Genomic DNA, 27,745 nt, shown 5'->3' with positions numbered 1-27,745 from the left:
TTTATGTGCATAGAAAGGTAAAATATATACTAAGACATACATTTGACTAATTGACCCGAATAATACTGGATGTACCTGTTCTGACTTATGTACAAATCCGACTTAAAGACTGCCTGTACTTTAAATAATCTCTAGATTACTTATAATACCTAAAACTATGTAAATAGTTGTTATACTGCATCGTTTAAGGAATAATGACAAGGAAAAAAAGTCTGTACATCCTCAAGCAACGAGTGCTGGAGAGAGAACTTCCTGGTTTTCCCGATCTGCGGCTGGTTGAATCCACACATGCGGAACCCGCGGATAAGGAGGGCTGATTGTATTTGGGTAATGTGGGCTTTTTGGGCTGAAAGGGCCCGTTATAGGGCTATATCTCAAAATAAAAATAAATATTTGCTGTTGCCATCCACTTCCAAAAGTCCTGACAATTGCTAATCTCCCTATTGCCGTCTAAAATCTCATTAGGTCACCTCATTCTTTCTTGACCAACTTGCACCCCATTTGCACCTACTCTCAATGGCTCTGAATATGACCCCTGTGATTTCCAAAATGATCTTTCTCATTTCTACCTTCAGTTGTGGTTTGACTTCCCTTTCCTCTTGAAGATCCTTGTTTGCAAAATTCCTGCCTTGAATGCATCACTTACTACTTTTTTGCTTTTCCTTCACAAGATTTTATTTCTGCCCAGCCAGGTTCTGTCCTGCTTACACAAACAGCAGCCTGACTCAAAATATATTATGTATGTAACAATGGCTTCAACATGTGATCCTCACTGTTCCTTAATTAAACTACTCTGCTCCATTTTCTTGGCTTTGTTTTCAGTTCTATGAGCCTGCCTTGGAAGAATACCTCTTGAGCAATGGCTTCACCTTATACCTTAAGTCATGTTAGAAATCCCTACTGATCTATCCCCCACTCCTCCCAGCTCTAATTTGTACCTCAGCAATTTTACTGAAAGGTTCAGGATCAGCATCAATTGACAAAAATGTCTGACAGGTGAACAGCCTTGGTTTTCCAAGCGGCTGCCTGCAAACCCAGGTGCAATCTTCCTTTTGGAAAATGGCTTCCAGCCAATTACTGTGGCCATATAGCATGACACCCAATCAGAACTGAAAGACACTGCAATTAAAATGCTTTGAGCCAATCAAGTTTTGCTCCAGTCTTACCAGTTGCCAATGTTGTCATGGTTATTGAATGTCTGAAAGCCTCAGATCTTTAAGTATACAAAAACTCCAAACCAGTAAAGCTTAAGTAATAATTTTAAATTTCTCTTTTTAAAACTAAATTTTCTGTTTAAAGCCATGGAGCAGAATAGTGAAGATGGTACAAAGAATGGGAGACCACAGGGCATTTGGAAAAACTCCAGAAAATAGAGTAGTGGGGGAAAACAGTGAATGTTAAAACTGTTAGGATTTTGCATTCTTCAGCTTGTGCAAATGGCGGGGAAAAGAGTGCCACTTATGTTGACAGAATATGTGCCTTCATTTATTTGTTAAGTTCCTCCAATGCTCCTTCAAGTTTCATCTTCAGTAATATCGTCGTCATTATGTGCTATGTTGTATGACATGGGCGATCATGGTCTTTCCATGAACATGATTGTTCTTTGCAAATTTTTCTACAGAAGTGGTCTCCAATGCCTTTTTCAGCAATAAACCTGGTCCTTAATTCAGATTTGCATCTTTTATTCCTTTATGCTTAAGAAGCTAGCTCTCATTTTCAAATTCCTTCACTTCTACCTCTGTGTCTCTGCAAACATTTGCTTTATACAACATTTTGTGCAGTCTTCCACTTCTGCCAACAGTTTTTGTCATGCTATTGGTATCACTGTGTAACTCTTCCGTGCCCTCTTCTACCTTCAAAAGCTTTCATAAGACTATCAAGTTTACCACTGCTGCCAAATAAGGCCAATGGCCTAGCATCCATTCCTTTTTGTTTTAATCAGAAAGTGTTTGAAATATTATGTATACTGCAACTTTAAAGAGTGGAATCCACTGGCAGTTTGGGTGTGAATTTTAAGAGAAATAATGTGCAAGGTAATGGGAGAATGTTAGGGTATGGTTCAAAACTGAATGGCACTTTTCCATGCCACAGGTATTATGGGGTGAATCAGGCACCTTCTGTGACAGGGGTAGTATAGCAAACTATTCAGATTCACTTTAGAATTAAGGAAACATCATTCAGCCACATACAATTTTAGCTTTGCAAACTTTTACACAATTTAAAAGATCTTGGGTACTTCAGTTTATGTTTTATTCAGATACAAGATGCTCAAAGTCAAAGTAAAATTTATTATCAACATACATAAATATTACCATATACTACTTTGAGATTCACTTCTTGTGGGCATCTACAGAAAAATAACAAAATACGATAGAATTTATGAAAAATTGTACATAAACAAAGACTGACAAATAACTAATATGCAAAAGAAAACTGAGGAGATAAGTTGTCAAGTCCTTGAAAGTGAGTGTGTAGGTTATAGAATCAGTTCAGAGTTGATGTAAGTGAAATTATCCATGTTGATTCAGGAGTCTGACAGTTGGGGGGTATAAAGTGTTACCTGATTTTAAGAGGTCCAGGTAACATTATAGTTAACCTAACCAATAAAACTGCCCCACTATGTTATTGGGGATTGAAAAAGTTACTTAAATGAAATATAACAATGCCTTCATTTGTGTAAAATTTAGTAACTTTTACCATGTTACCTACTTTTTGGGGTAAGCACCCTCAATTTACAAAGTTATTTTTCATTATTATAAAAGGCATGTACCACCATCCATACATAGGAATACATTATCAAAATACGTAAGATCACATCTATTTCATACATTAATGGTGGCTCAAAACTATAAACCATACTGAAAGGAAGCATTTGTAAGTGTCCAATAATTTTAAGACCTTTGGACATAAGAGCAGAATTAGGCCATCAAGCTCGATCCACTATTCAATCACAGCTAATTTATTTTGCTCTCTCAACCCCATTTCTCTGCCTTCTCACTATAACTTTCACACGCCATACTTTTCAAAACATTATCAATCTCCACTTTAAACAGGCTCAAAGTCTTGGCCTCCACAATTGTGTGTGGCATTGAATTCCACAGATTCACCTCCCACTGGCTAAAGAAATTCCTCTGTACCTCTAATCTAAAAGGATGTCCTTTTATTCCGAGGCTGTGCTCTCTGATTCCAGACTCTCTCACTATTGGAAACATCTTCTCCATGTCCATTGTCTGGACTTTTCAATGTTTCTCCAATGTTCAATAAATTTCAAAGTCCAATGTTTCTCCATCAATCATTTACAGCAACATTTAAAAGCTGTCTTTTTACTTCTGGCACAAGTGTTCCATCAGTTAAAAAAAACTAATAAAATACTTACTTTTAACTTATTTTCTAAAAAAACTTGGAGTGCTAAACTGTGTAAATACCTGGAAACCAAAATGTTTATGTGGCAGTTCTAGAAATATTAAAATAGAAACCATGCCAATTTTTTTTTAAAGAAGGTACTACTGTGAGAAAAATCATTCCAAATTTGGCTTAGACATAGACAACAACTTGGGCTTCTTTACAAAGAGCAGTCCCAAAATTTATTAAGAACTCAAAGCCTAAATTTCAGTTCCATTAGATTACTATACAACAAAGAACGCTTCTCATCCCTGGAATCAAGACTTTGACATCTTCACCATGCATGGTATCCAGAACTGTAAAAATATACCAACTGTGCCCATACCACTGCTTTATAAACATCTACGTCATTCTTGTTGTACTTAACTTTTAATTTCTGGGATCATGTTTATGGAGTACGTATGTATACATACATACACGCACACATATACACACACAATGCTTTTGTACCCATTGTAAGATTGGTTTACATTACCTCGCAAAATATTACCTCTAACTGAAATGCTACTCTTCACAGTTTTCTGCATTAAATTTCATCTGTCACTTCCATTGGCCTGTCCACATCTTTTCGGAGTCTATTCATATCCTCCTTCCAGCTTACTATGCTTTCAACTTCCATGCTGTCTACGTTGTCCCTAGCCACAAAACAGCGGGTGTAGAGAGTAGAGCACACATCATCGAGGTGCATTAGCGTTGCCTGTCAGTGAGAAGATGTTATTTCCAATCTGCAGACTGTGGTGTTGAAGTCAAGGACACAGTTACAGAGGGAGGTACAGAGTCTGAGATTTTGAAGCTTATTGATTAGAATTGAGTGTATGATTGTTGAACACTGAACTGTGGTTGATAAAATATGGTTGATGTAGGCATTGTTATTGTCCAGGTGATTCAAGGCTAAGTGGAGCATCCACTGTAGATCTATTGTGGTTACAGCCAAATTGCAGTGGGTCCAGGTCCTTGCTTAAGCAAGAGTTGATTCTAGCCATGACCAATCTCTCAAAGCACTTCATCACTGTAGATGCGGGTACCACTGGGCAATAGTCATTGAAGCAGCTCACTCTACTTTTCTTGGGCACTGGTATGATTGTTAACCTTTTGAAGCAAGTGGGAGCCTCCAACTGCAGCAGAGAGAGATAGAAGATGTCCTTGAACATTCCTGTCCGTTGATTGGCACAGGTTTCCAGAGCACCAGTGGGTACACCATCAGGGCCCAACGCCTTGTGAGGGTTCCTCCCCTTGAAAGATGTTCTGATATGTCAGCCTCAAGAGAGAGATCACAGGGTCACCAGATGATGCAAGGATTGGCACAGATGTAGTTTTATTCTCCCTTTCAAAGGATGGATAAAGTATTGAGCTTATCTGGGAGTGAAGTATCACAGCTATTCACGTTAGGTTTTGCTTTGTAGCAAGTGATGCTTTGCAAACACTTGTACCTGATTCCATCTCTAACCTCAATTGGAATTGGGTTTTTTTCCACCCTTAAAATAGCCTTCCATAGGTCATACCTGGGCTTTTGTATCGTTCTAGATCACTGGTCATGAATGACACAGAACTCAGCAGAATACAAATCTGTTTCATCCGCAACTCTTGGTTTGGTTATGTCTGGTATGTTCTTGAAGGCATACACTCATACACACAGGTCTTAATGAAGTTGGTGACAACTATAGCATACTCATTCAGACTTGAAGATGAATCTACGAATAGTCCACTGACTCAAAGCAGTCCTGTAAGCTCTCCTCCGCCTCCTTTGACCATACCTTCTTGGTCCTCACGACTGATGCTACAGACTTTAGCCTCTGCCTATACACAGGGAGAAGTAGTATAGCAAAATGATCAAACTTTCAAAAGTGGGCCTGGGATGGCACAGTAAGCATTCTTGATGGTGGCAGTTGTTCAGAAACTTCTACAAGCTGGCCTGGTTGAAATCTCCTGCATGATATTAGGCACCAGAGTGCACAATTTCGTGCCTGCTGATCACATTGTACAGCTCTTCCAGAGCCTGTCTGGTGTTGGCCTGACGTGAAAGGTACACCATTACCAGGATGATGGTGGAAAACTCCCACAGCAGATAAAATGGATGACATTTGACTGTTAGATGCTCCAGGTCAGATAAGACAGACAGAGACAGAACCACCACGTTTGTACAGCATGATGAGTTAATCATAAAGCATTCTTCACCTCCACTGCCTTTAAAAGACTCAGCTGTCCTATCTTTGTGGACAATCATGAAGCCACAGAGTTGTAGTGCTCTGTCCGAAATGGCAGGGGTAGCCATATTTCCATGAAGCAAGGTAACAGCACTCCCTGATGGCCCTCTGGTACAGCAACCTTGCTCTGAAGTCTTTATGTCAGGGCCCAGCATATTGATGCAGTTACCGAAAAAAAAGCATTGCAGCAGCTATATTTCATTAGGAATTTGAGGAGAAATTGGTATGTCACCAAACACACTTGCAAATTTCTACAAATGTACTATGAAGAGCATTCTAACTGGTTGCATCACCATCTGGTATGGAGGGGCCACTGCACAGGATCGGAAAAAGCTGCAGAAAGTTGTAAAATCAGCTAGCTAAATCAAGGGCAACAACCTCCCCAACATCGAAGACATCTTCAAAAGGCAATGCAACAAAAAGGTGACATCCATCACTAAGGACCCCTATCACCCTGGACATGCCCTCTTCTCATTGCTATCATCAAGGTAGTGGTACAGGAACCTGAAGACGCACACTCAATGATTCAGGAACAGCTTCTTCCCCTCCACCATCAGATTTCTGAATGGACAATTTACCCATAAACACTACTTCAGTATTTTTTCTCTATTTTTACATTACGGATTAATCAAATTTTTTAAAAATATTGCAATTTAAAGGCTTTTTATGCATTGCAATGTACTCCTGCCATAAAACAACAATTTTCACGACTAATGCCAGTGATGTTAAACCTGATTTTGATGTTCAAGTTGGTAATATATTTTTAAGCATCCCAGAGAGCACTTACCAACCTGTCTGTTTAACCTTCCTCAGATGTCAGGCCCACAACAGTTAGCACTACTCCATGCTTGATCCACCTGGGGCTTTGCAATGATTCACCACTCTATCTACAGTATCTCCATGTGTTGCTATAGCCTGTGAATTTGTACTGGATTAAGAATTGTAATTTCAGCAGCCACTCAAGCCTGCCATGCTTTAATGTTTATCCATTTCCTTTTCCTCTTGATTTTATCACTTCACAACTTTAATCTTCTCTTGTCACAGAAATTCTGACAAAATAGATCATCTTTTTCTGAGAACTCAATTTACGTCTTGTTCCATGCTCTCATCCCAACTCCAGTTTAACAACACTTCAGGCACAAAGTTAAACAATCCAAATCTGCTAATTAAATTTGCTCTTGACACTACACTAATTGGCCTTATCTCAAATTATAACGAGGCAGCATACAGAGAAGAAATCATCACCCTGACACAGTGGTGTCAAGAAAGCAACCTCTCCCTCAATATCACAAAAACAACGGAGTTGGTTGAGGACTACAGGAGGAACAGAGACAGACTCACCCCTATTGACATCAATGGATCTGGGGTTGAGAGGGTGAACAGCTTTAAGTTCCTTCGTATAGACACTACTGGGGACCTCACTTGGTCTGTGCATACCGGCTATGTGGTGAATAAAGCACAACAGTGTCTCTTTCACCTCAGACAGTTGAAGAAGTTCAGCATGAGTCCCCAAATCCTAAGGACAGAGACACAATTGAGAGCATCCTGACTGGCTGCATCGCTGCCTGGTATGGGAACTGTACTTCCCTCAATCGCAGGACTCTGCAGAAAATGGTGCAGACAGCCCAGCGCATCTGTGGATGTGAACTTCCCATGATTCAGGATATTTATAGTGACAGGTGTGTAAAAAGGGCCCAAAGTATCATTGGGGACCTAGTCACCCAAACTACAAACTGTTCCCGCTGCTACCATCCGGGAAACAGTACTGAAGCATAAAAGCCAGGATCAACAGGCTCCAGGACAGCTTCTTCCACCAGGCAATCAGACTGATTAATTCATGCTGATACAATTGTATTTCTATGTTATACTGACTGTCCTGTTGTACATACCATTTATTACAAATTACAGTAATTTGCACATTCTGATGGAGACGTAACGTAAAGATTTTTACTCCTCATGAACGTAAGAAATAAATTCATCTCTTCATTTTAAATTTTTATTGTACTCTGTCCATGCCTTCTGAACTATCCATTCTTTCATCCATAATGAATAACTTCCTGGACTTTACCACAAGATTCTTTAAATGATTCTCGAAGAATTCAATTGATTTCCTGTATAAGAATACAAAAATACTTCCTGGACCAGATCCATCAAAAAATTTCGCAATTCTGTCTTATCCATTTCGATTTATGATGAAAAAAAATAAAAATTTTCCTGAAAGACAATAAATTGGCCATTTGTATGAAGCTGCCAAACTTTTGCAATTATTATTTTTGAAATGATAAAATGGATTGATGGTACTGATGCGACAGTAGCACTGTAGTTAGTGTAAAGCTATTACAGGACCGGCCAGCTATTTTAATTCCTGGCACTATCTGTAAGGAGTTTGTTCGTCCTCCTTGTGACTGCATGGGTTTCCTCTCATTCCAAAAACGTACGTGTTAGGGTTAGTAAGCTGTGAGCATGTTACGTTGGTGCTGGAAATGTGGCAACACTTGTGGGCTGCCCGGCATAATTCTCACTTATTTTATTTGACAGCAGCGAAGTATTTTATTGTATAATTCATTGTACATATGTAACACACTGTAAGGTTTCACTGCTAAGGCTAATGTAATGGCTTCTATGTAATGTTTCATTGCTAAGGTAATAGTTTCTCTGTAGCAGCAATGTTTGGGTTATGACTAGAGATAATGGGACTTTGGAATGCGGGGCTATCTGATGGGAGAAATGTTGTTCTTTCTTGTGTGTCTGGGAGCCGGGTTTTCGTGGGCTTTCGTCGGGGAACGATGGAGAGAGAGGACGTGAATAGAGAGAGTCGGAAGACCACCGGACAGAGTGGACTGCGGAGCGAGGGTCCGAGCGCCGCCTACGCTTGGAGGTCGACGGGAACAAATGAACGAACAGTGAGCCTCAACGATGCACAATAGATTTTTTTCCTTCAAATGGGCCCTTTTACTTTTTATTTTCTTTACTAACCCTCTATCCAGATTAAGATTTATAAAGTTCAATCATCTAATTGCATATGGTGTACTGTCTGATATTTTGCGGTGTGGATTTGTAACCGGGCAACACATCACGCAGCATCCACACAAACGGAATTTCTCAGTTTGGCGGGGCCAGGAGTTGCTTTCCCCTGGGCAAACACGTGCTGGCCGAGCCTAAGGGTTACAATAAAACAAACAAAGCTAATCTTGAGAAGAACACAGCTTTCTAAAACTGTGAGGCTTACATGACCAATAAATTACCTACAGTCTATATGTGCTAAAGAAATCAGCTTCTGACTTACCGCAGAAAAACACTGCAATTGTACTTCATATCCCTGATGTGGAATGCAACATTGCCCACATCTGGACACAGAACAGGAGTACATTCATGATGGTTAAATTGTGTCATGACCCTCATTATTCCCTTACTTCCTCATGACAGATGTCATCATGTATATCAATCCCATTACTCCACTTACCTCCTTGTAGGCAGCACAGCAGTGCAGCAAATGGACCTGCTGCCTTACAGTGCCAGAGACGGGTTCAATCCTGACACCTTGTGCTGTTTATGTAGATTTACAAATTCTCCCTGTGTTCACATGTGTTTCATCTGGTTTCCTCCCACAATACAACAATGTGCTCGTTGCTAGGTTAATTGCCTACAGAAAACTGCCCTTAGTCTATAGGTGGTGGAATTCAGACAAGGTTTTCAGGGATGTTGGGACAATTAATAATGGGAATTGTATAAATGAACAGTCGACATTCAGTGCAGACCTAGTGGGCCAAAGAATCTGTATCCATGATGTACTTCGCTTTGACTATGAGGTCCAGTTTATAAATCTTCTGTTTCAAAAGTATAACTCATTCATCTTTATATAATTACTTTATATATCTGTTCCCTGATTTTGATGTCTTTGCAAAGGAAATACGTCCTTACTGCTTTGAATATGCCACTCATTCTTCTATACCCAAATTATTACCCACATTTTTTATTTTACAGGAAATATAATCAAGCTAATAATACTTATTTGACAAATAATTAATACATTTTGAGTAACCCTTATAAAAATTCCAAAATCTGAAAACCTCTGAAACCTTAAAATATTTTTTAGTGTTGACATGTCACAAATGGAAGAGCTGGGAAGGTTCCCAGGCAACGCGCAGGTCTCTGAGCATCACAGACAATTCTGAGAAGTGACGTCACATTTAATGAACAGTAGTCAATAAAAAATAGAAAAACACTGCAATGGAAGATGAAGATCCTGATTGTGTATTGAAAGAATGAATTCATCAGCATTGGAGTGAGCACATTCCACTAGCGGTATGCTGCTCGTGAAACAAACAAAGATCTATCACAACAAACTGAAAATTGAAGGTGACTGTGAATATTCAGCAGACTGGTTGCAGAAATTTAAGAAAAGGCACAGTATTAAATTTTTAAAGATTTAAAAGATTTAAATTTTAAATCTAAAAGGTCATAAGCCAGTAGATAAATTAATTGATGTTTGAAGATTGGCGCTAATGAAAATCGAACAACAGAACACGTCTACAAGCTGATTGTTTTTATATCTTAGATAAAAACTAAAAAAAAGTAAAATAGAAAAAACAGTATACTGTAAATTTTTGATCAAAACACAGCATCGTAGGTGGAGACTGAAAGCCTGCCGTTACTTGTTATTGTTCAACATCTGACTCAGGTAGTCTCCTGATGCTGTTGTGTTGATTTTGTTACCCTGCACACATTATATTTTCATTATATTAACGATATGTAATAATATTTACAGTTTTTTAAAAAATACATAATTTTTATAAAATGAACAAGTGAAAGACAAAGACTACTAACCAGTAGCACATAAATTCAGGGTGGGAATTGATGCCGATCCCAAGCAACTCATTATATACTGCAAAATCTGAAATAAGAAACACTTCTTGCCCTAAGCATTTCCAATAAGGCGCACTCAACCTGTACAGGTAACAGCTACATCATGGGTAGGTTGTGTTCTTAGAATATTACTAAAATTGTGGTTTCCATAACGTGAAGCTGCATCATCTGGAGGATAGAGGAAATGGTCCCTTTGAAATACTGAAATGGGAGGGGAGGGAAAGATGAATCTGATGCTAGCATCATGTTGTAGGTGTTGGCAAAAAACACCTTTGTAATGATTTCTTTATTTTTAACCTCCCCACACACACATACACTAATTCTGAGAATGAACTTTATTTCATATCTCAAATTTCTAGGGAGTGATCTGCAAATTGTACAAGTTCCCAAATGGTTGTTAAGACATGTTGCCTGTGCCAGAAATCTATATACTTACTGTAATTCACAGTTGTTTTTCTCTATTATTATGTATCGCATTGTACTGTTGTTGCAAAGATAACAAATTTTACGACATATGCCAGCGATATTAAACCTGATTCTGATTCAGGGCCTTAAGGCTTTTGTAAGTTGTAAATACAAATCATACAGGAACATGCAACAGCAACGAATGCTTTCAAACTAGTTTCAGCATTAGTAAAATTACATACAAACTTTTCAGTTAAATTATATGCAAAACTTTTAAACAAATTTGATTCCAATTTTTTTTTGCTTTACGAAAATGGTTATCTATGTTTCCACAAAAGCAGAATCACTGAATGGTTACAACACAGAAGGAAGCCATTTGGTCCATGGAGTGAGCACTGCCTCTCATTACAGCAATCCAGCTTGCTCAAATTTACTTTCCCCCAACCTCATAGGTTTGCAGTTTCCTTCCTTTCAGATATTTGCCTTTTTGAATGCTACAATTGAATGTTTCAATTCTAACCCTTGACAGTGCATACTGGGCTCCAAATCAGTGATTACATATATTAAACATTTACCCTACGATACCGCTTCTTTGTCAAAAATCTTTGCTGAGTGTCTATAACCCCTGAATCTTGACCCTACCCCCAACAGCAAGCAAGTTCTTTCCTATTTACTTTGTCTATGCTGCAGTATTTGATCATAGATCAAAATAATCTACAATGGTTGATACATAGGCTTATATACAACATTTTGGACCAGTGGAAATGGTCCAGAAGGGTTATATGGAAACTATTATTACCATTTTTCTTAACAACTAATTCCATTACTTAGCCTAATAGGTTAGATTTACCACAGTACATAATTATCTATTTAAATGTTTATTTTCCTTTTATATCATCTCAATGTGTACTTAAGAATGTATAAATAATTGTAGTTTTATACATATAAAAAAATGGAAAAGGTTATATGTGTGAAAAAAGTACATATTTGTGAATTCCTTATCCAAATAAAAATAAAATTTAAAAAAAACAAAATAATCTTGCCATATGGGACAGGCACTGCATAAGTGGGGTTCATTAGAAAGGTCACAGCAACAAAATTTGCAAAGGTCATCGAAGTTGGAAAGGCCATCTCACTTCATGGAAAAAAGGCATGAAATGTTTTTGTAATAAAAAAAGTGCTGGATATACTCAGGTCAGATAGCACCAGTGGAGAGAGAAACAGTTAATGATTCAATCAATGAGTTCAATGAACTTTTATCGGAACTAGACAAATACTTAAAGAGAAATGAATGGGAACATCCAAAGCAAAAGTCAGTGAAGGGGTGGAAGACCGGTGAGTTTGGATGATACTTGGAGGTGACAGCTGGCTATAAGAGGATGGTAAAGTGGGATGAATAACAAACATGTATCTTGAGGCAGGAAGGGAGGGTCTAAGTAGTTAAATTAAATATCAGATTTCCACCTTGAAGAAAGGGGAATAAACTGCAAATGTGGAAATGCAAGTTGCAAGTCTGGTTAATTACCTGGAACTGCCAAAGTCAACATTAAGCCTGGAAGGCTATAATGCATCTGCTCAGAGAATAACATATTATTCCTTAAGCTCATGTTGAACTTCTACAAAGACAGAAGTCAAAATAAGAATGTGATGGCGAACCAAAATGAAAAATAACTGGATGTTTTCTGGCTAGATAGAAACTTGTACAAAGTAAATACCTACTTCATAATTGCACTCATCACCAAACATTGTAAAATAATTGACAGTTGCACAATTAACTTGCTGCCTCAACTCAAGAGTGTGTTTCAGGCCCTAAACAGCAGGAGGGAAAGAGAAAAAAGGCAAGTGGTGTGTTTCTTCTCGAGTTGTATGGGAATGAGCCACAGGACAGGAACTGGTCATTCATAAACAATAAGCAAAGATCCTATTCATCTCTTATCTTCCCATCACACAAGACCCACAGAATCATTCCAGGTGAAATAACAATTCACTGTTCTTCTTCCAATCTAGTCTATACTACATTTGTGTTATGGAGAAAACAAATTTAGATTGGATGATAGCCTGTAGAATACAATGGTGATCCTGAGCTTCTTGTTGCATGCTACTTGAATTCTCAATCACATTCAGATTTGTGTGCCTGTGGAACTCCCTACAGTCACTGTGAGATCCAATATTAATTAAAAGAACATATTATCTTCTATCTGGGAACCTTGCAACCTCCTGTAACGAATACGGAATGTTCTAACTTCAGGTAAACCGTTTTCTAGTTCCTTTCCTTGCCAAATTTCTATAAAATCTCTCCTTTCTGCTGAACATACTCCTTTTATTACCTCATCTTCACAAACTCCATCTTATGTCATACATTTCACTCCTTCTTGGCTTTCTATTTGCCACTCCTCACTCAAGTAGATAACAGCTGAAACCAGGATGAGAGGGAACAATGGTTCTCGCAATGGTGGGGTGGAGGGAAATGTGAGAGATGAACAAAGGGAGAAGTAAACGAGGTGGGCAGGTAAGTGTGTGTGAGAGAATACACAACTGCAAGGGTTACCTGAAACTCTGGGTGAAAGAGGAAGTTTGGCAAGATTGTTACGGGAGAGGGTTAGAGTTTAGTGACAAAGGTATAAGATGATGTTGCAGAATTGAGCTGAATGTATTGAAATCCACGATTATGGGGTTTGTGAATCATTTATCTGTTAAAGATAATTAATTAGATTAATTCTTCAATTTAAGAATGCAAAGATCTAAGCTTGCAAAGTAAACTGCAAAATGTTTCATCGCAATTGCATATTGTGTCATTGCTACTACTTGCTGATTTAAATAAAATACAGTTGAGCACCCCCTATCCAAAATCTGTAAACCTCCAAAATCTGAATTTTTTTTGGGGTGCAGACATGACATCACAAATGGAAAATTCCACAAGGTGTTCAGAAGATTCCCAGGTGATGCATAGGTCTCTGAGCAACACCGACAGTTCTGAGAAGTAACATCACATAGGTAATGAACAGAAATTAATATAAAATAGAAAAACACTGCATCAAGTAAAAAATGACGATCTAGAGCTTGCATTGAAAGAGTGGATTTGTTAGCGTCAGAGTGAACATATGCTGCTTAACAGTATGCTGGTCATGAAACATGCAAAGATCTATTGTGACAAACTGAATACTGAAGGTAATTGACGGCTGCATAAATTTAAGAAAAGGCATGACGTTCAATTTTTAAAAGAACTGGTGATAAAGCATCTGCTGATCATGAAACAGCAGAGAAATTCATTGATGACTTTGCCACGATCATCGCTGATGAAAATCTAACATGCCGAATGGATGCACCCGTACACCTGTAGAACAAAGACTGTATACTGGTAGCACATAAATTCAGAGTCAGAAATTATGGCAATCCCATACTATCTCATTATATATTCCAAAATTTAAAATCCAAAACACTTCCAGCCCCAAGTTTTTTGGATGAGGGATATTCGAACTGTATCTGCTTGGCAAATAAAACTAAATCAAAGTCCAGTGCCAAGATGACCTTTGCTTCTTGGTGTCACCAGACCCATTGAACAACTGGCTCTAAAAATGATCTTTTTTTGAAAGCTAGAATCTTAGTGCTATAATATTTTTATCATTCAGAGTACTGGCGACTGTGGTGTTGAGATTTAGCAGGTGGAAACTAGGTGTAGAGAATATTTAATTTAACAAATGATAGGATTAACTCTGTCAAGGAACTATTTGGAGGATTCTGGTCTACCAACATAGAGCCTGCACAGTGCTAGTTTAGAAAGAGGAAGTGGGAAGCAAGTTCCATAGTGTGGCAGGGACACAGCACCCCTGAAGAATAAAACCTTATACACTTAAATCACATGCCTTCTTTCTCCATTAAAATATGAAGTGGATGTCACTGAAATTGGCTTGAGATTTTAAAAGATTTGGCATCTCACACAACTAACATGTTACTGAGCTAACACTATGCTCAATATTTAAGCACAGGGCTCATTTACACAACCAGATAAACACAAAAATTAAAAAACTCAAGCACACGTTGTGAGAATGTTGTAAATCAGTAAATTGTAAAGCAGCAAAGCTATTGTAATGCAGACAAAATGTAGGCACCATGTCCAAAAAAGTGACACAAAGCTGCTCATAAAAGTTGTAACGATAATTGGACTGTTACTAAATGGGTTTAAACTGTGACAGAATATTTTCATGGGATTTCCAAAATCATTAAAAGCTGTATGCAGGGCCTTGACATGTCTGACTAATCTCTGTAAGACAAGAGTATTATAAAAGAATAGGTGTCATAGAACCAAGAAAGAGCTTGTCACACTAAGCATGGAGAAGTAACTTACACTAAATTTAAACTATTGGGAAAAATAGATATAATTCAAACAGCTATTGTGGAGAAATTCATTATCATGTATCACAATTATGTACTGTGTTTACTCAAATTTCACCAACTTACCCCCCCACGACTCCCCCCCCCATGTCTTTATGTATTCTTCCTTTCAAAACATATTTTTCTGTATTGCAATCCATGCAGCTATGAAAAGCCATGGGCAGAGTTTAATGAAAATGGCACAACTCTGTGAGAATCACAGATGTCTCTATTAGAATGAATCTGGTACCGTATTAAACATCATTACTCTCTTGCAGTTCTTAAATTGGTTGCAGGGATGAACCAACGGTAGTCTCCAAGTTCGCTTTAATAAAAACTTGCAGCTATGCTGGAAAAAAATTATACAAACATATTTAAGATAAATTCTCAAAATTGACCGGAAAATTACTAAGTACAAGTTGCTATTCTCAGAATAATTTCTGATTTTCCTAATCTATACCTGCAAAAGCTTGAAATGGACCAATTCATCACTTGTCCCCACTATGAGAATCATGCTACTCAAAATATGCTCCATGTGATTATTTCTTTAAAACCTGAAGGCTGACAAAGGACATAAATTCAACTGGATCACTCTTATCCTCTCACCTCTCACAAGATGTCATTTTCCATTACTTCTGTTATAACCCTAAAGTCTGTGTAAGTACATACAGGCAACCCTGTGGTATGGTGGGCTGCACTCCTGGAAACAGTCCGCATTGTGACTTACAGTAATGCAAAGCCAAATCATCTGTGCATACATCAAGAAATGATCTGGAAAAAAAAACTTTGTTTCCTTCCAAACAAATTGTAAGGGAGCATATTTTATTCTGTACCTCCAATTTGTGTATTATGTAAAGGCAAATTTCCATTATTTGAGTGGTTGTCTGCTACTCCATATAATTTAAGTGTGTGAAGAAAACTGCCCAACTCTATTCCTTCATTTACCAGTACAGATGGATTTCTGTTGGATCTGCTCCCATTGCCACCTATTGCTGTTTTCACATAAGGTACATTCGCCAAGTTATTTCAGAATAATGAAAATTACTTTTGATTTTCTGGTCTGATGGAGCATCAAACATTTAAAGATCACCTTTGCAGTGTTATTTCAGATTTGCATAATTAGGTGTACAGCTTCAAACTAATTTTAATTAGGGATGGAGAGTTAATTATTGCATTCAAAATCTAACACAATTTTTAAGTTCCACATTGTCTTCTGCAGAGCAGAATATACTTAAAATAGCAGAGTCCCTCATGTTACAACAATAGACTCTCAGTTCAGGGAGTATCAAATCAATGGCAAAGCTGCCAATCAAACTCCCTGCTCTTCCCAAGTGGTGATTTTCTCTCGTTTTCTACTTGGCCATGAGATGAAGTACTGAGCTGTACTAAGAACCTTTTAATAAAGAGATGAAAATCTAAGAACAAAATAATCCTGCAAAAGAACAGCTTGTCTAGACTATTTGTTGATCAACCGAAACAATGACTGCAAAGGACTTCCTGGTTAAACAAATAAGGGTGTGAATTGCTTGCTGTGGAACTGGCATAATATAGCCGTTCATATCCTCCTTGGCCACAACTGTGGTATTATCAAAGATTAAAGATTATATTTATTTCTCTCATGTACACTGAAATATCCAGTGAAATATGGTGTTTGTATCAGAGAGGATTGTGTGCGCAGCCTTCAAGTGTCGCCACGCTTTCCAACATATCACACCAACAACTTACTAACCATAACCACACGTCTTTGGAACATGGGAGGTAACCAGGCCACCCAGAGGAAACCCACATGGTCACAGGGAGAACATATAGAAGTGGGAATTGAACCCTGATCACTGGCACTGTAACATGATTCTGCTAACCGCTACACTACCAGGTGTGCTGCAAAATAAAAACTGTTTGAGAAACAGAAACTCATTATAACGGAATCATTCAGGAATTTTGGCAAATTTTTAAAACATTTTGGTTGGAAATTGCAGCACTGCAGCACCCGAATAGATTGGCTGAAGAACATTATTAAAACTGTGAACCAGTCAAACAGAATCATGGAAATATACAGCACAGAAACAGATACTTCTACCAAACTTGGCCATGCCAGCCATGATGCTTACCCTTGGCTTGTAGAAGGCCCATATCCTTCCATTTCTTTCCTATTCAAGTAGCAGTTCCAACGTTTTTTAAAACATTGTAGTAGTATCTGCCTCTGCCTCACTTGGCAGCTCATTCCAAATATCCACCACCTTGTCTGGAAAAGCTTACGCCTCATATCTCTTAATTTTCTCTCCTCTCGCTTTAAACCTGTCTTGCCTTAGGAAAGTGATTCTATTTATCCTGTCTATGCCCATGATTTTGTAAATGATTCTGACTATCTATCCTCTAAGTCTCCTACATACTTATGAGAAGAAACCTAGCCTGTCCATCGTCTACAGCTGAGTCCAGTAATAAGTGCAATCTCATTGGCTCTCCACTTGGCTTCGAACCTCTTGGACAACAGCAATACCCATGTCAGGCTGCAGTTTAATGATTACAGCTATCAGTATCATCGCCTCAGTACTAATCAACAAGCTTCAAAACTTGGGCCCTTGACTCCTCGTTAGCAGGCCACAGTAGGTGCAGATCAGAAACAACATCTCGTCCTTGCTGACCATCAACACTGGCGCACCTCAAGGGTGCATGCTTAGCCCACTGCTCTACTCTCTCTACACCCATGACTGTGTAGCTAGGCACAGCTGAAGCCCAATCTGTAAATCTGCCGATGGCAGGATTTCAGATGGTGATGAGCGTACAGGAGTGAGACAGATCAGCAGGCTGAGTGGTCTTGCAACAACAACCTCGCACTCACTTTGTTAAGACAAAGGAACTGATTGTGGACTTCAGGAAGGGAAAGCCCTTATTGAGGGATCAGCAGTGGAAAGACTGAACAGTTTCAAGTTCCTGGAGATCTGAAAATTGATCCTGGGCCCAACATATTGATACAATTACGAAGAAGGCACACCAAGGACCTTATTTCATTAGGAGTTTGAGGAGAGTTGGTATGTCACCAAAACCCCTCACAAATGTCTATAGATGTACCATGGAGAGCATTCTAATTGTCTGCATCAATGCCTGGGGTCACTGCACAGGATCAGAAAAGGCTACTGAGGGTTGCAAGCTCAGCCAGCTACATCATGGACACCAGCCTCCCCAACACTGAGCAATCTTCAAAAGGCGATGCCTCAAAAAGATGGCATCCATTGTTAAGGATCCCCTTGTTAAGGACATGCTCTCTTATTACTGACATCAAAGAGGAGATACTGGAGCTTGAAGACACACACTCAGCATTTCAGGAACAGCTTCTTCTCCTTTGCAATCAGATCTCTGAATGGGCAATGAAACAACCCATGAACATTACCTCACTGTGTAATGCACTGTACTACTGCCACAAAACAAATTTCAGGACACATCAGTGATATTAACCTGATTCTAGACCGAAGGGAACGTTTCCATGCTGTGTTACTTAGTAACTTCAAAAGCTTCAGCTTCACTATTCTGGAATTTTCAAAATTTCAAAATGCTAACCAAAGACACCTCTGTTCAAGAACTTAGAACACACCACAGAGGGGAGTACTAACTTGGCACGTATAACAGAAAGAAAACAATATTATCATTACACAGTGCCTTCCTAATGACAAAATTTAAGTAATAAAGACAGGAATGATATAGCATGAAAGTTGATTAAAACTTTAAAAAGGTAATAAAGAACTGATGATAATCATGAAGCTAACTGAAGGAAATATAATATCACAAAAGAAATACAGCTTTGAACAAAATTCTTCTTGTAGCGTGTAAAGAACAGTAATAACTATACAGCTGAAATGGGCCTCCAGATAAACTGAACCAAAAGCAATAATTTTAAAATGCAGACATTTCTGAAACGAGTGAGAGTTATCACCCTACATGGAGGGAACATTATAACAAATGATCCCAAGTATAATTTAGTTGAATGTTTCAATATCATGAGCCACAAGAAAACTTGAATTTTGTAACACCAGCCGAGTGGTCAAAGACCAAATTATGGTTTCCAGATGCCTTCCTCTGGACCTTGTCTTTAATGATACAGCAAGTCAGCACTTCCTCAAATCCAAACAAAAATTCATTGGAACTTAAACCTCTACGTGTTCCTTATTACTGTTGCACTGTGGGGTAGAGGAACTGTTTCAGCTTGGGATGAAAGACATGAATGGGGTGGGTCATGTGATAGTTTAACAGCACATCCGTACTTTTAATGGTGGTGTACAAAACGAGCAATAGCTGAAGTAATCATAGGATACAGATATTTGTTTCATCACGTATCTATAATCAACTCTCAAAATGACAAACTACTAGAAATACAATCATGCTATTACGCCATTTTTAAACTGTCAATTCCTCAGTAAAATATTCCAAGTTGTTAATCCACTCCAGTGAAGTGTCACTGACACATTTCAGTTGCAACCCATTGCTGATTTTTGTCTATACAACTTCAAAGAAATACTATACAGTGCTTTTCCAAGCATTTCTGGTACAGCTATGCCTTTTTAGAATACTGCCTTCAGTTTGTAAACATTGGTAGAAAATCTGGTGAAGCAATGCTGTTCCAGAAACCATATTTTGCAAACATCCAATGATAATACAGTTTGCACTTCATGCATTTTATTTTATTGCCTTTCAGTTATTCATACCATTATCTCTAATAGATCATTAATATTAGGTATCTTGGATCTTCTCCCAAGTCGTCACTGAGCAAACATGGAGATTCAGTACTTATACAAAGTTCTCCTCAGTCTTTAAGATCTCTTGCTTCTCAGTAAGTATTAGTTGTAAACCAATTTTCTGCCAGATGAGAAAACCAGGTGCAGCACATCAATGAACTAATTTCAACTCATCCTCAGAATTACCATTAGAAAACTTTTGAACAGCCAAGTTATACAAAAAGACATTTCTACAATACTTTAATTGAAGCAAAGCTGTCATAGAAAATTGCCAAGCGTCACCAAAAGCCACACGTTTAACACACCTATTCGCTCTAATCCAATCAACTGAAAAAAATAATTTTGCCTATATTTTCCTTTAAAACCAAACTGTTTTACTCTCTGCGGAAAGAAATTCTCTTCATACATAGAACAAAATCCTGAAAGGTTTACTGAAAGAGCAGTACAGTGCACACATTTTCAGCTGCATTTTCTCCCCAAATGTGCAAATTGATTAGACCACATGGTTAACTGACATACTTCTCGGTAGGATTCAATCTCTCAGCCCAATAAATCGCATTTTCAGAATCTGATTTATTATCGCTGACTTATACAATGTGAAATATGAAATTTTCATAAATATGAAATATGAACTTATACAATATGAAATTTGTTGTTTTGCAGTACAGCGCAAAGACAAAGTTTTTGTAGCAGAACTATGCTCAATGAATTAGGAACCTTAGGAACTTGCAAATATGCAATAATAAAGATGTTACATAGCTTCACAACAGATGTTTTACCTTGCATATATGAGAAGGGTCACTCTCACGGATTTATAACATAATGTACATTATCAGTTCAAACTTCTGCTCGCCGTGACCCGTTCACGTGACCCGTTCACACAACTTACAGTGACTTCTCATCTCCTGCTTCACAAACTTGTCAACTTTTCTTCAATTTGAACACCTTTTGCTGAACACTAGTTCCTACCAGATCCAGAGCGTTATCGTTTGTTACTCCTCTCTGCTTCCACCACCGTACAAGACCCTTTCCTAGCTCTCCTCCATGATGAAATCTATGTTTGCTCAATTACTCTGCTGTTAATCTGCTCACAACGAACCATTCCTTCCTGGACACTTGCTCTTCGACCACCCAACATCCTCTTCTGGACCCGCGTCCTCCACCACCCACACAGACCCCTTCAGAATCCTGGCCCTCCACCATCCAAAAGCCGCGTCCGGACCCTCTCCCTCCACCCAACATCCCTTTCAGAACTCTCCCTCCACAAACCAATATCCCCTTCATATCCCTCTCCCTCCACTAACCAATATCCCCTTCATATCCCTCTCCCTCCACTAACCAGTATCCCCTTCATATCCTTCTCCCTCCGCTAACCAATATCCCCTTCATATTCCTCTCCCTCCACTAACCAATATCCCCTTCAGAACCCTCTCCCTCCACTAACCAATATCCCCTTCATATCCCTCTCCCTCCATTAACCAATATCCCCTTCATATCCCTCTCCCTCCACTAACCAATATCCCCTTCAGAACCGTATCCCTCCACTAACCAATATCCCCTTCAGAACCGTCTCCCTCCACTAACCAATATCCCCTTCAGAACCGTCTCCCTCCACTAACCAATATCCCCTTCATATTCCTCTCCCTCCACTAACCAATATCCCCTTCATATCCCTCTCCCTCCACCCAACACCCCCTTCAGAACCCTCTCCCTCCATTAACCAATATCCCCTTCATATCTCTCTCCCTCCACTAACCAATATCCCCTTCAGAACCGTCTCCCTCCACTAACCAATATCCCCTTCAGAACCGTCTCGCTCCACTAACCAATATCCCCTTCAGAACCCTCTCCCTCCACTAACCAATATCCCCTTCATACCCCTCTCCCTCCACTAACCAATATCCCCTTCATATCCCTCTCCCTCCACTAACCAATATCCCCTTCATATCCCTCTCCCTCCACTAACCAATATCCCCTTCATATCCCTCTCCCTCCACTAACCAATATCCCCTTCAGAACCCTCTCCCTCCATTAACCAATATCCCCTTCATATCTCTCTCCCTCCACTAACCAATATCCCCTTCAGAACCGTCTCCCTCCACCCTGTACCCCCTTCAGAACCCTCTCCCTCCAGGGCCCTCGCCATCCACTACCCAAAGTCCCCTTTCAGGACTCCAGCCCTGTACCAGGACCCTCGTCCTCCACCACCGAAGGGCCCCGTGCAGACCGTTGCCCTCCATCAGCCAATGCCCACGTCCTCCAGCACCCAATGCCCCCTCCAGAGTCGGAGAATCCAGACTTCCCTCCAATCACGGTCCCCTCCAACTCCGACACCCGGCAGATCCTAACTCCGAATTTCCCCCAACGGTTCCAGAATCCTCACTAACTTTGAACTCAGACTACACCTCCCTTGCACCGTCTCTTTGCTCCTCTCCCACTCCTTACCCTATTCCTCCCGCTGTTTCCTCCCAGTCCAGCCTCACTCCCCGCCTCCCTCGAGCCTTTACCCTTTTCTGACAGAAAATGAGATCGGCCGGCGTTTGTCCACTCACCATGGGTCGAACTCGTGGATGATGCTCTCGAAACGGATGACGGCGAACAGCCTGGAGCTGAAGCCGGCCAACCAGGCCAGAAAGAGGACAGTGAAGGACAGGAGGGACTGCCAGCCGGCCGGGTGAGACACCAGGCTCCTCGTTTCCAGCGCAGATCGCTCCGCCATCTTACCACAGCAAACGGAAGAGACGGGTAGGGAGATGCAATCTATAATATTTCAGTGTATTTCGGGCAATCGCCGGGGTGACAGTGGGAAGGGGGCCGGGGGTGGGGACTCCGTGTCTCAGCCCCGCATGAACATCACTCACGCCGCGGCCGTGAGGAGTCCGGGGCCGCGTGTTCCGCGCCAATCTCCTTCCCTCTCACAGCGTGGGAACAGATCGCCCGCAACCTCGGCGGCGGAACCAACAGGAAAGGAGCAGGACAAGGAAGGCACACATGGGTGACACCCACCGCTGACGAAAGAGAGACGCCGATTCGGCTCGGTTCCCTTCGCCGGCCGCGGGCCGACCGTTGGCCGGCCGTGCCTAGCGACCAATGAGCGAGGAGCTTACTGCGCCGATCCGCCCGAAGTGAGGTGTTCCCCGGCAGGCCCAATGGGCGAAGAGGTTGCGGAAGCAGCGGCGGGGATGGCGTGGTGTCTGGTTATTGGCGCCGAATGTGAGGGGAGGGAAAGGTTTGGAGAGCGGAGTGAGCTAAATGTGTGACAGCAAGAGAGGGGCGGTCATGGGGTGAGTGTCAGATCATAGGACAGTGGGTGGGGGAGTGTACCAATTATCACAGAAACAGCTCTCCCAGGGAAAATCACTACTCAGAGTTCTTGAAGTTACCGGCAATATCTTATCCCTTTAGTTTTGTATAGTTTCGAGTTTATTGTCTTGAGTATTCCTATCTCGGGTATTTATATATGGCATGAAAAATTAGCTTTTCTGCAGAAGCAACTTAATAAAATATACCGCAGGTTATCTCGTACACGTTTGTGCCAATGAACAAAAAACGAACTGTTGGAGGAAGTCAGCATTTTCAGGCGGGTAGACGACGAATTGTCGGCGTTTTGGGGGGGTCAAGACCCTGTATGAGGAGTTTGGTTCCCGATTCTAGCATTTCGAAATGTCTTGTGTTCTTCGTCGTGCGAAGCAGTTTGTACGGGCTTCGTTCCTGCGTTTCTTTCTGATTTATTTTATATAAAATCTGAACACAATCTGATTTTTGTTTCTTTCCCGTTCTTACACTCATTAAGCTGGAGACAGGGACTATTTTGTGATCTTCTTTGCGATGTATATACTGTGTACAGCTATAGTTAATGATTTTTATAGATTTTGCTCTTTTTTGCAATATTTTGTGTAGGTTGCACTCTACTTGAGAGTGCAATATGAATTTGGGATCTTTGGACTGTGTTGCTAATAAGTTATAGATGGTTATTGCACATTAATGCAGCCCAGACTCATTGCTGCTGTGCAGTAACACTTGGAGTAAAGAGCTGTGTGTGTGTGTGTGTATTTATATATGTATATATAATCACGTGGGTTGTCTGCAGGTTGTTGCCATTTATTCTGCACCCTGTCCCATAGATATGCTAATACTTTGGGATTTTGTCACAGTCTCCAAATAAAAAAAAATGAGTTAAAATTGTTGCTGGAGAGTGGTGTAAGTTGAAGAACTTTATTTTGTGACAGTGGACCATTTTGGGGGCGGGTGTCACCGATTTAAATCAAATGAGTCACTCTTCAGCAGGACCAGAATTAATCACCTAGCATAGAGAGAGATGAACTAGGTTGCAAATGGTGAAGGGATGTTAGCGAGAATTCGGGAAGGAAAGTGACAAAGCAGGAAGTGGAAGTTACAAGAATCTAACCTCTCAACTGTAGAAGGAGAAGTCTGTATGGATTTTGCACAATTCCCTGTCTTGCTTTCTGAGTACCTTTGAGGATGAATAACCTCTTGATGTTCTGCTTGGTGTTTCCCACCAGTGAGTTGCTCCTCCAACCAGTATAATCATCTTTAGTTCCTCATTGTTTTCTGGAGTCAGCAGCATGATGTTTAACATTCATGTCCCCGTGCCTATCTTCTGGCCCTCCTGTAGGTGAAGGAGGTGGTGGTCAACGAAGAACATTGGTGAAAGCTAGGTGGATCTGACCGAAGAGGAAGTCTATCCGGGACATTACTTCTCAATCTAAGTGTATTGTGGCTGAGTTGCACCTACAGGGGTGCTTAAGGTGTCACGCAGCTTTGGATTTTCAACTGTCTCCGTTAGGAGTCTGGAGCTGCAGTCCAGTCTCCTGTTAGCACTGCCACATTGACAATACAGTTGAAGTCACCAGCCGGAATGACTGTTTGGGATTCTGCCAGCAGCAGTGAGTTATTGGAGGACATCTAGCTGCTCACTCAGCATGGGCAAGACCAACACTTTGATTAGCCAGTACAGGCAGTTACAGGATTTCACATCTGCCGCATGAAGCCGCTCGTCCACCAGCACTTTGAATTTAATGATTGAGTGGTTGCCTCCCCACAGCAGAATCCCTAGGCCAGATGTTTGAATATCATTACTTGAATATCAGACAAACAATCCCTGTAAACACCTCCAGTAGTTGCGGAGATGTGGAAGCCCACACTCCTGTGCAAAATTCACATCTGCCTTGACCTTGGCCAGGAATTGCAAAGCATTTACAAGTTGCCCAGTGCTTTTTGCACTTGGGCACATTTAACGGTGCCAGTTTGATCTCCGTATTTGCCAGTTATTGAGCTCAGGGTTCATATATACAGTCCATAGTTGATTAGTCTGAGCCCTCATCCCCACAGTCTCGGTGAACTGCCTCACTATTTTAGAGTGCAGGTACTGGGAATGGTCTCCTGCAGGATGTGGGGAACCCTCATGATGGTGCTGATGGTGTCATTGAGGAAATCAGTCTGTGTTTCTGTTCCGATCTCTGGGTCAGATTTTCCTGCACCTTCCATCTCTCAGAGCTGTGGTGTGTTGGCACTGTACTACTCCCTGTCTCTCAGAGCCGGGATGTGTTGGCACTGTACTGATCCCGGTCTCTCAGAGTGGGGGTGTGTCGACACTGTACTGTTCCCGGTCTCTCAGAGCCGGGATGTGTCGACACTATACTGATCCCGGTCTCTCAGAGCCGGGACGTGTCGACGCTGTACTGATCCCGGTCTCTCAGAGCGGGGATGTGTCGACACTGTACTTTTCCCGGTCTCTCAGAGCCGGGATGTGTCGACACTGTACTGTTCCCGGTCTCTCAGAGCCGGGATTTCTCGACACTATACTGATCCCGGTCTCTCAGAGCTGTGGTGTGTTGGCACTGTACTGCTCCCGGTCTCTCAGAGCCGGAATTTGTCGACACTGTACTTTTCCTGGTCTCTCAGAGCCGGGACGTGTTGACACTGTACTGATCCCGGTCTCTCAGATCCGGAATGTGTTGACACTGTACTGTTCCCGGTCTCTCAGAGCTGGGATGTGTAGACACTGTACTGTTCCCAGTCTCTCATAGCTGAGATGTGTTGACACTGTACTGCTCTGTCTCTGAGAGCCGGGATGTGTTGACACTGTAGTGCTCCCGGTCTTTCAGAGCCTGGACGTGTCAACACTACTGTTCCCGGTCTCTCAGAGCTGGGATTTGTTGACACTGTACTGCTCCTTGTCTCTCAGAGCTGGGATGTGTTGGCACTGTACTGATCCCGGTCTCTCAGAGCAGGGACGTGTCAATACTGTACTGTTCCCGGTCTCTCAGAGCTGGGATTTGTTGACACTGTACTAATCTCAGTCTCTCAGAGTGGGAATTTGTGGACACTGTACTGCTCCCTGTCTCTCAGAGCCGGGATTTGTCGACACTGTACTGCTCCCTGTCTCTCAGAGCCGGGACGTGTTGATACTGTACTGATCCCGGTCTCTCAGAGCCGGGACGTGTTGATACTGTACTGATCCCGGTCTCTCAGATCCGGAATGTGTTGACACTGTACTGTTCTCGGTCTCTCAGAGCTGGGATGTGTTGACACTGTACTGCTCTGTCTCTGAGAGCCGGGATGTGTTGACACTGTAGTGCTCCCGGTCTTTCAGAGCCTGGACGTGTCAACACTACTGTTCCCAGTCTCTCAGAGCTGGGATTTGTTGACACTGTACTGCTCCTTGTCTCTCAGAGCTGGGATGTGTTGGCACTGTACTGATCCCGGTCTCTCAGAGCAGGGACGTGTCAATACTGTACTGTTCCTGGTCTCTCAGAGCTGGGATTTGTTGACACTGTACTAACCTCAGTCTCTCAGAGCGGGGATTTGTGGACACTGTACTGCTCCCTGTCTCTCAGAGCCGGGATTTGTTGACACTGTACTGCTCCCTGTCTCTCAGAGCCGGGACGTGTTGATACTGTACTGATCCCGGTCTCTCAGAGCCGGGACGTGTCGACGCTGTACTGTTCCCGGTCTCTCAGAGCCGGGATGTGTCGACACTGTACTGCTCCTAGTCTCTCAGAGCTGGGGTGCATTAGAAGTTGTATTGGTCCTGGTCTGCTGCATCTAGGTCTGATAGCCTCTGTACCCCAACTCCTGGAGCTGGTGGCTAATGGCCTCTGAGCTACTCCTGGTCTCCTGGAGTCAGATGGGAAGTAGGGGGTCAGGTTAGAAGGCTGAATTCTTCCCTTGCCTATATTTGCATGTTCCCCTCCGTTTTAATGCTTTCTGTGCCTGTGTCATTGGTTTTCCATGTTTACTTTGTTCTCCGAATATTAACAGAGATTATGAACTTGAAACTCTGTGATTAGAATTAGAATTAAAATTAGAATTTTATTTCTTACGTTCATCTCACAACATGAGGGATTGAAGATCTTTATGTTGCACCTCCATTGCTATGTGCAAGCAATAAGGAAGGGAAGTGTGGGAGGATATTGCCCAAGCACTGAAATTGTGTACGTAATTGTTTGTATACATGTATGTTCAGTCAGATATGCAATCAGATCAATGTGCCTTGATAGATCTGATGGCCTGGTGAAAAGCTGCCGGAGCTTCTTGGTCCTGGCCTTAATGCTGCGGTACCGTTTGCCAGAGGGAAGCAGCTGAAACAGTTTGTGGTTGGGTTGGGTGGACTCTCATCCTCTGGGCCCATTTTCCGCACCTGCTGCTGTAACTGGCCTGAATGGAGGACAGTTCACATCCACAGGTCTGCTGGGCTGTCCACACCACTCTCTGCAGTGCCTTGCAATCGGGGGTAGTATGGTTCCC

General features: G+C 41.2%; 1 protein-coding gene across 1 annotated transcript in view; it reads right to left on the bottom strand.

The window, feature by feature from the left end:
- Positions 1 to 23,059, bottom strand: part of stt3b (STT3 oligosaccharyltransferase complex catalytic subunit B) — a 103,351-nt gene extending 80,292 nt beyond the window's left edge. The window contains exon 1 of the mRNA XM_072283532.1: positions 22,528 to 23,059. Within this exon, the coding sequence (XP_072139633.1) occupies positions 22,528 to 22,694 (167 nt within the window). The 5' untranslated portion in view covers positions 22,695 to 23,059. The remainder of the gene's footprint in view (positions 1 to 22,527) is intronic.
- Positions 23,060 to 27,745: the final 4,686 nt, after the last annotated feature.

This window comes from Mobula birostris, chromosome 19 (assembly GCF_030028105.1).
Source record: "Mobula birostris isolate sMobBir1 chromosome 19, sMobBir1.hap1, whole genome shotgun sequence".
Lineage (NCBI taxonomy): Eukaryota > Metazoa > Chordata > Chondrichthyes > Myliobatiformes > Myliobatidae > Mobula > Mobula birostris.
The sequence above is the reverse complement of the archived record's forward strand: the minus strand, read 5'-3'. Positions and strand labels throughout refer to the sequence as shown.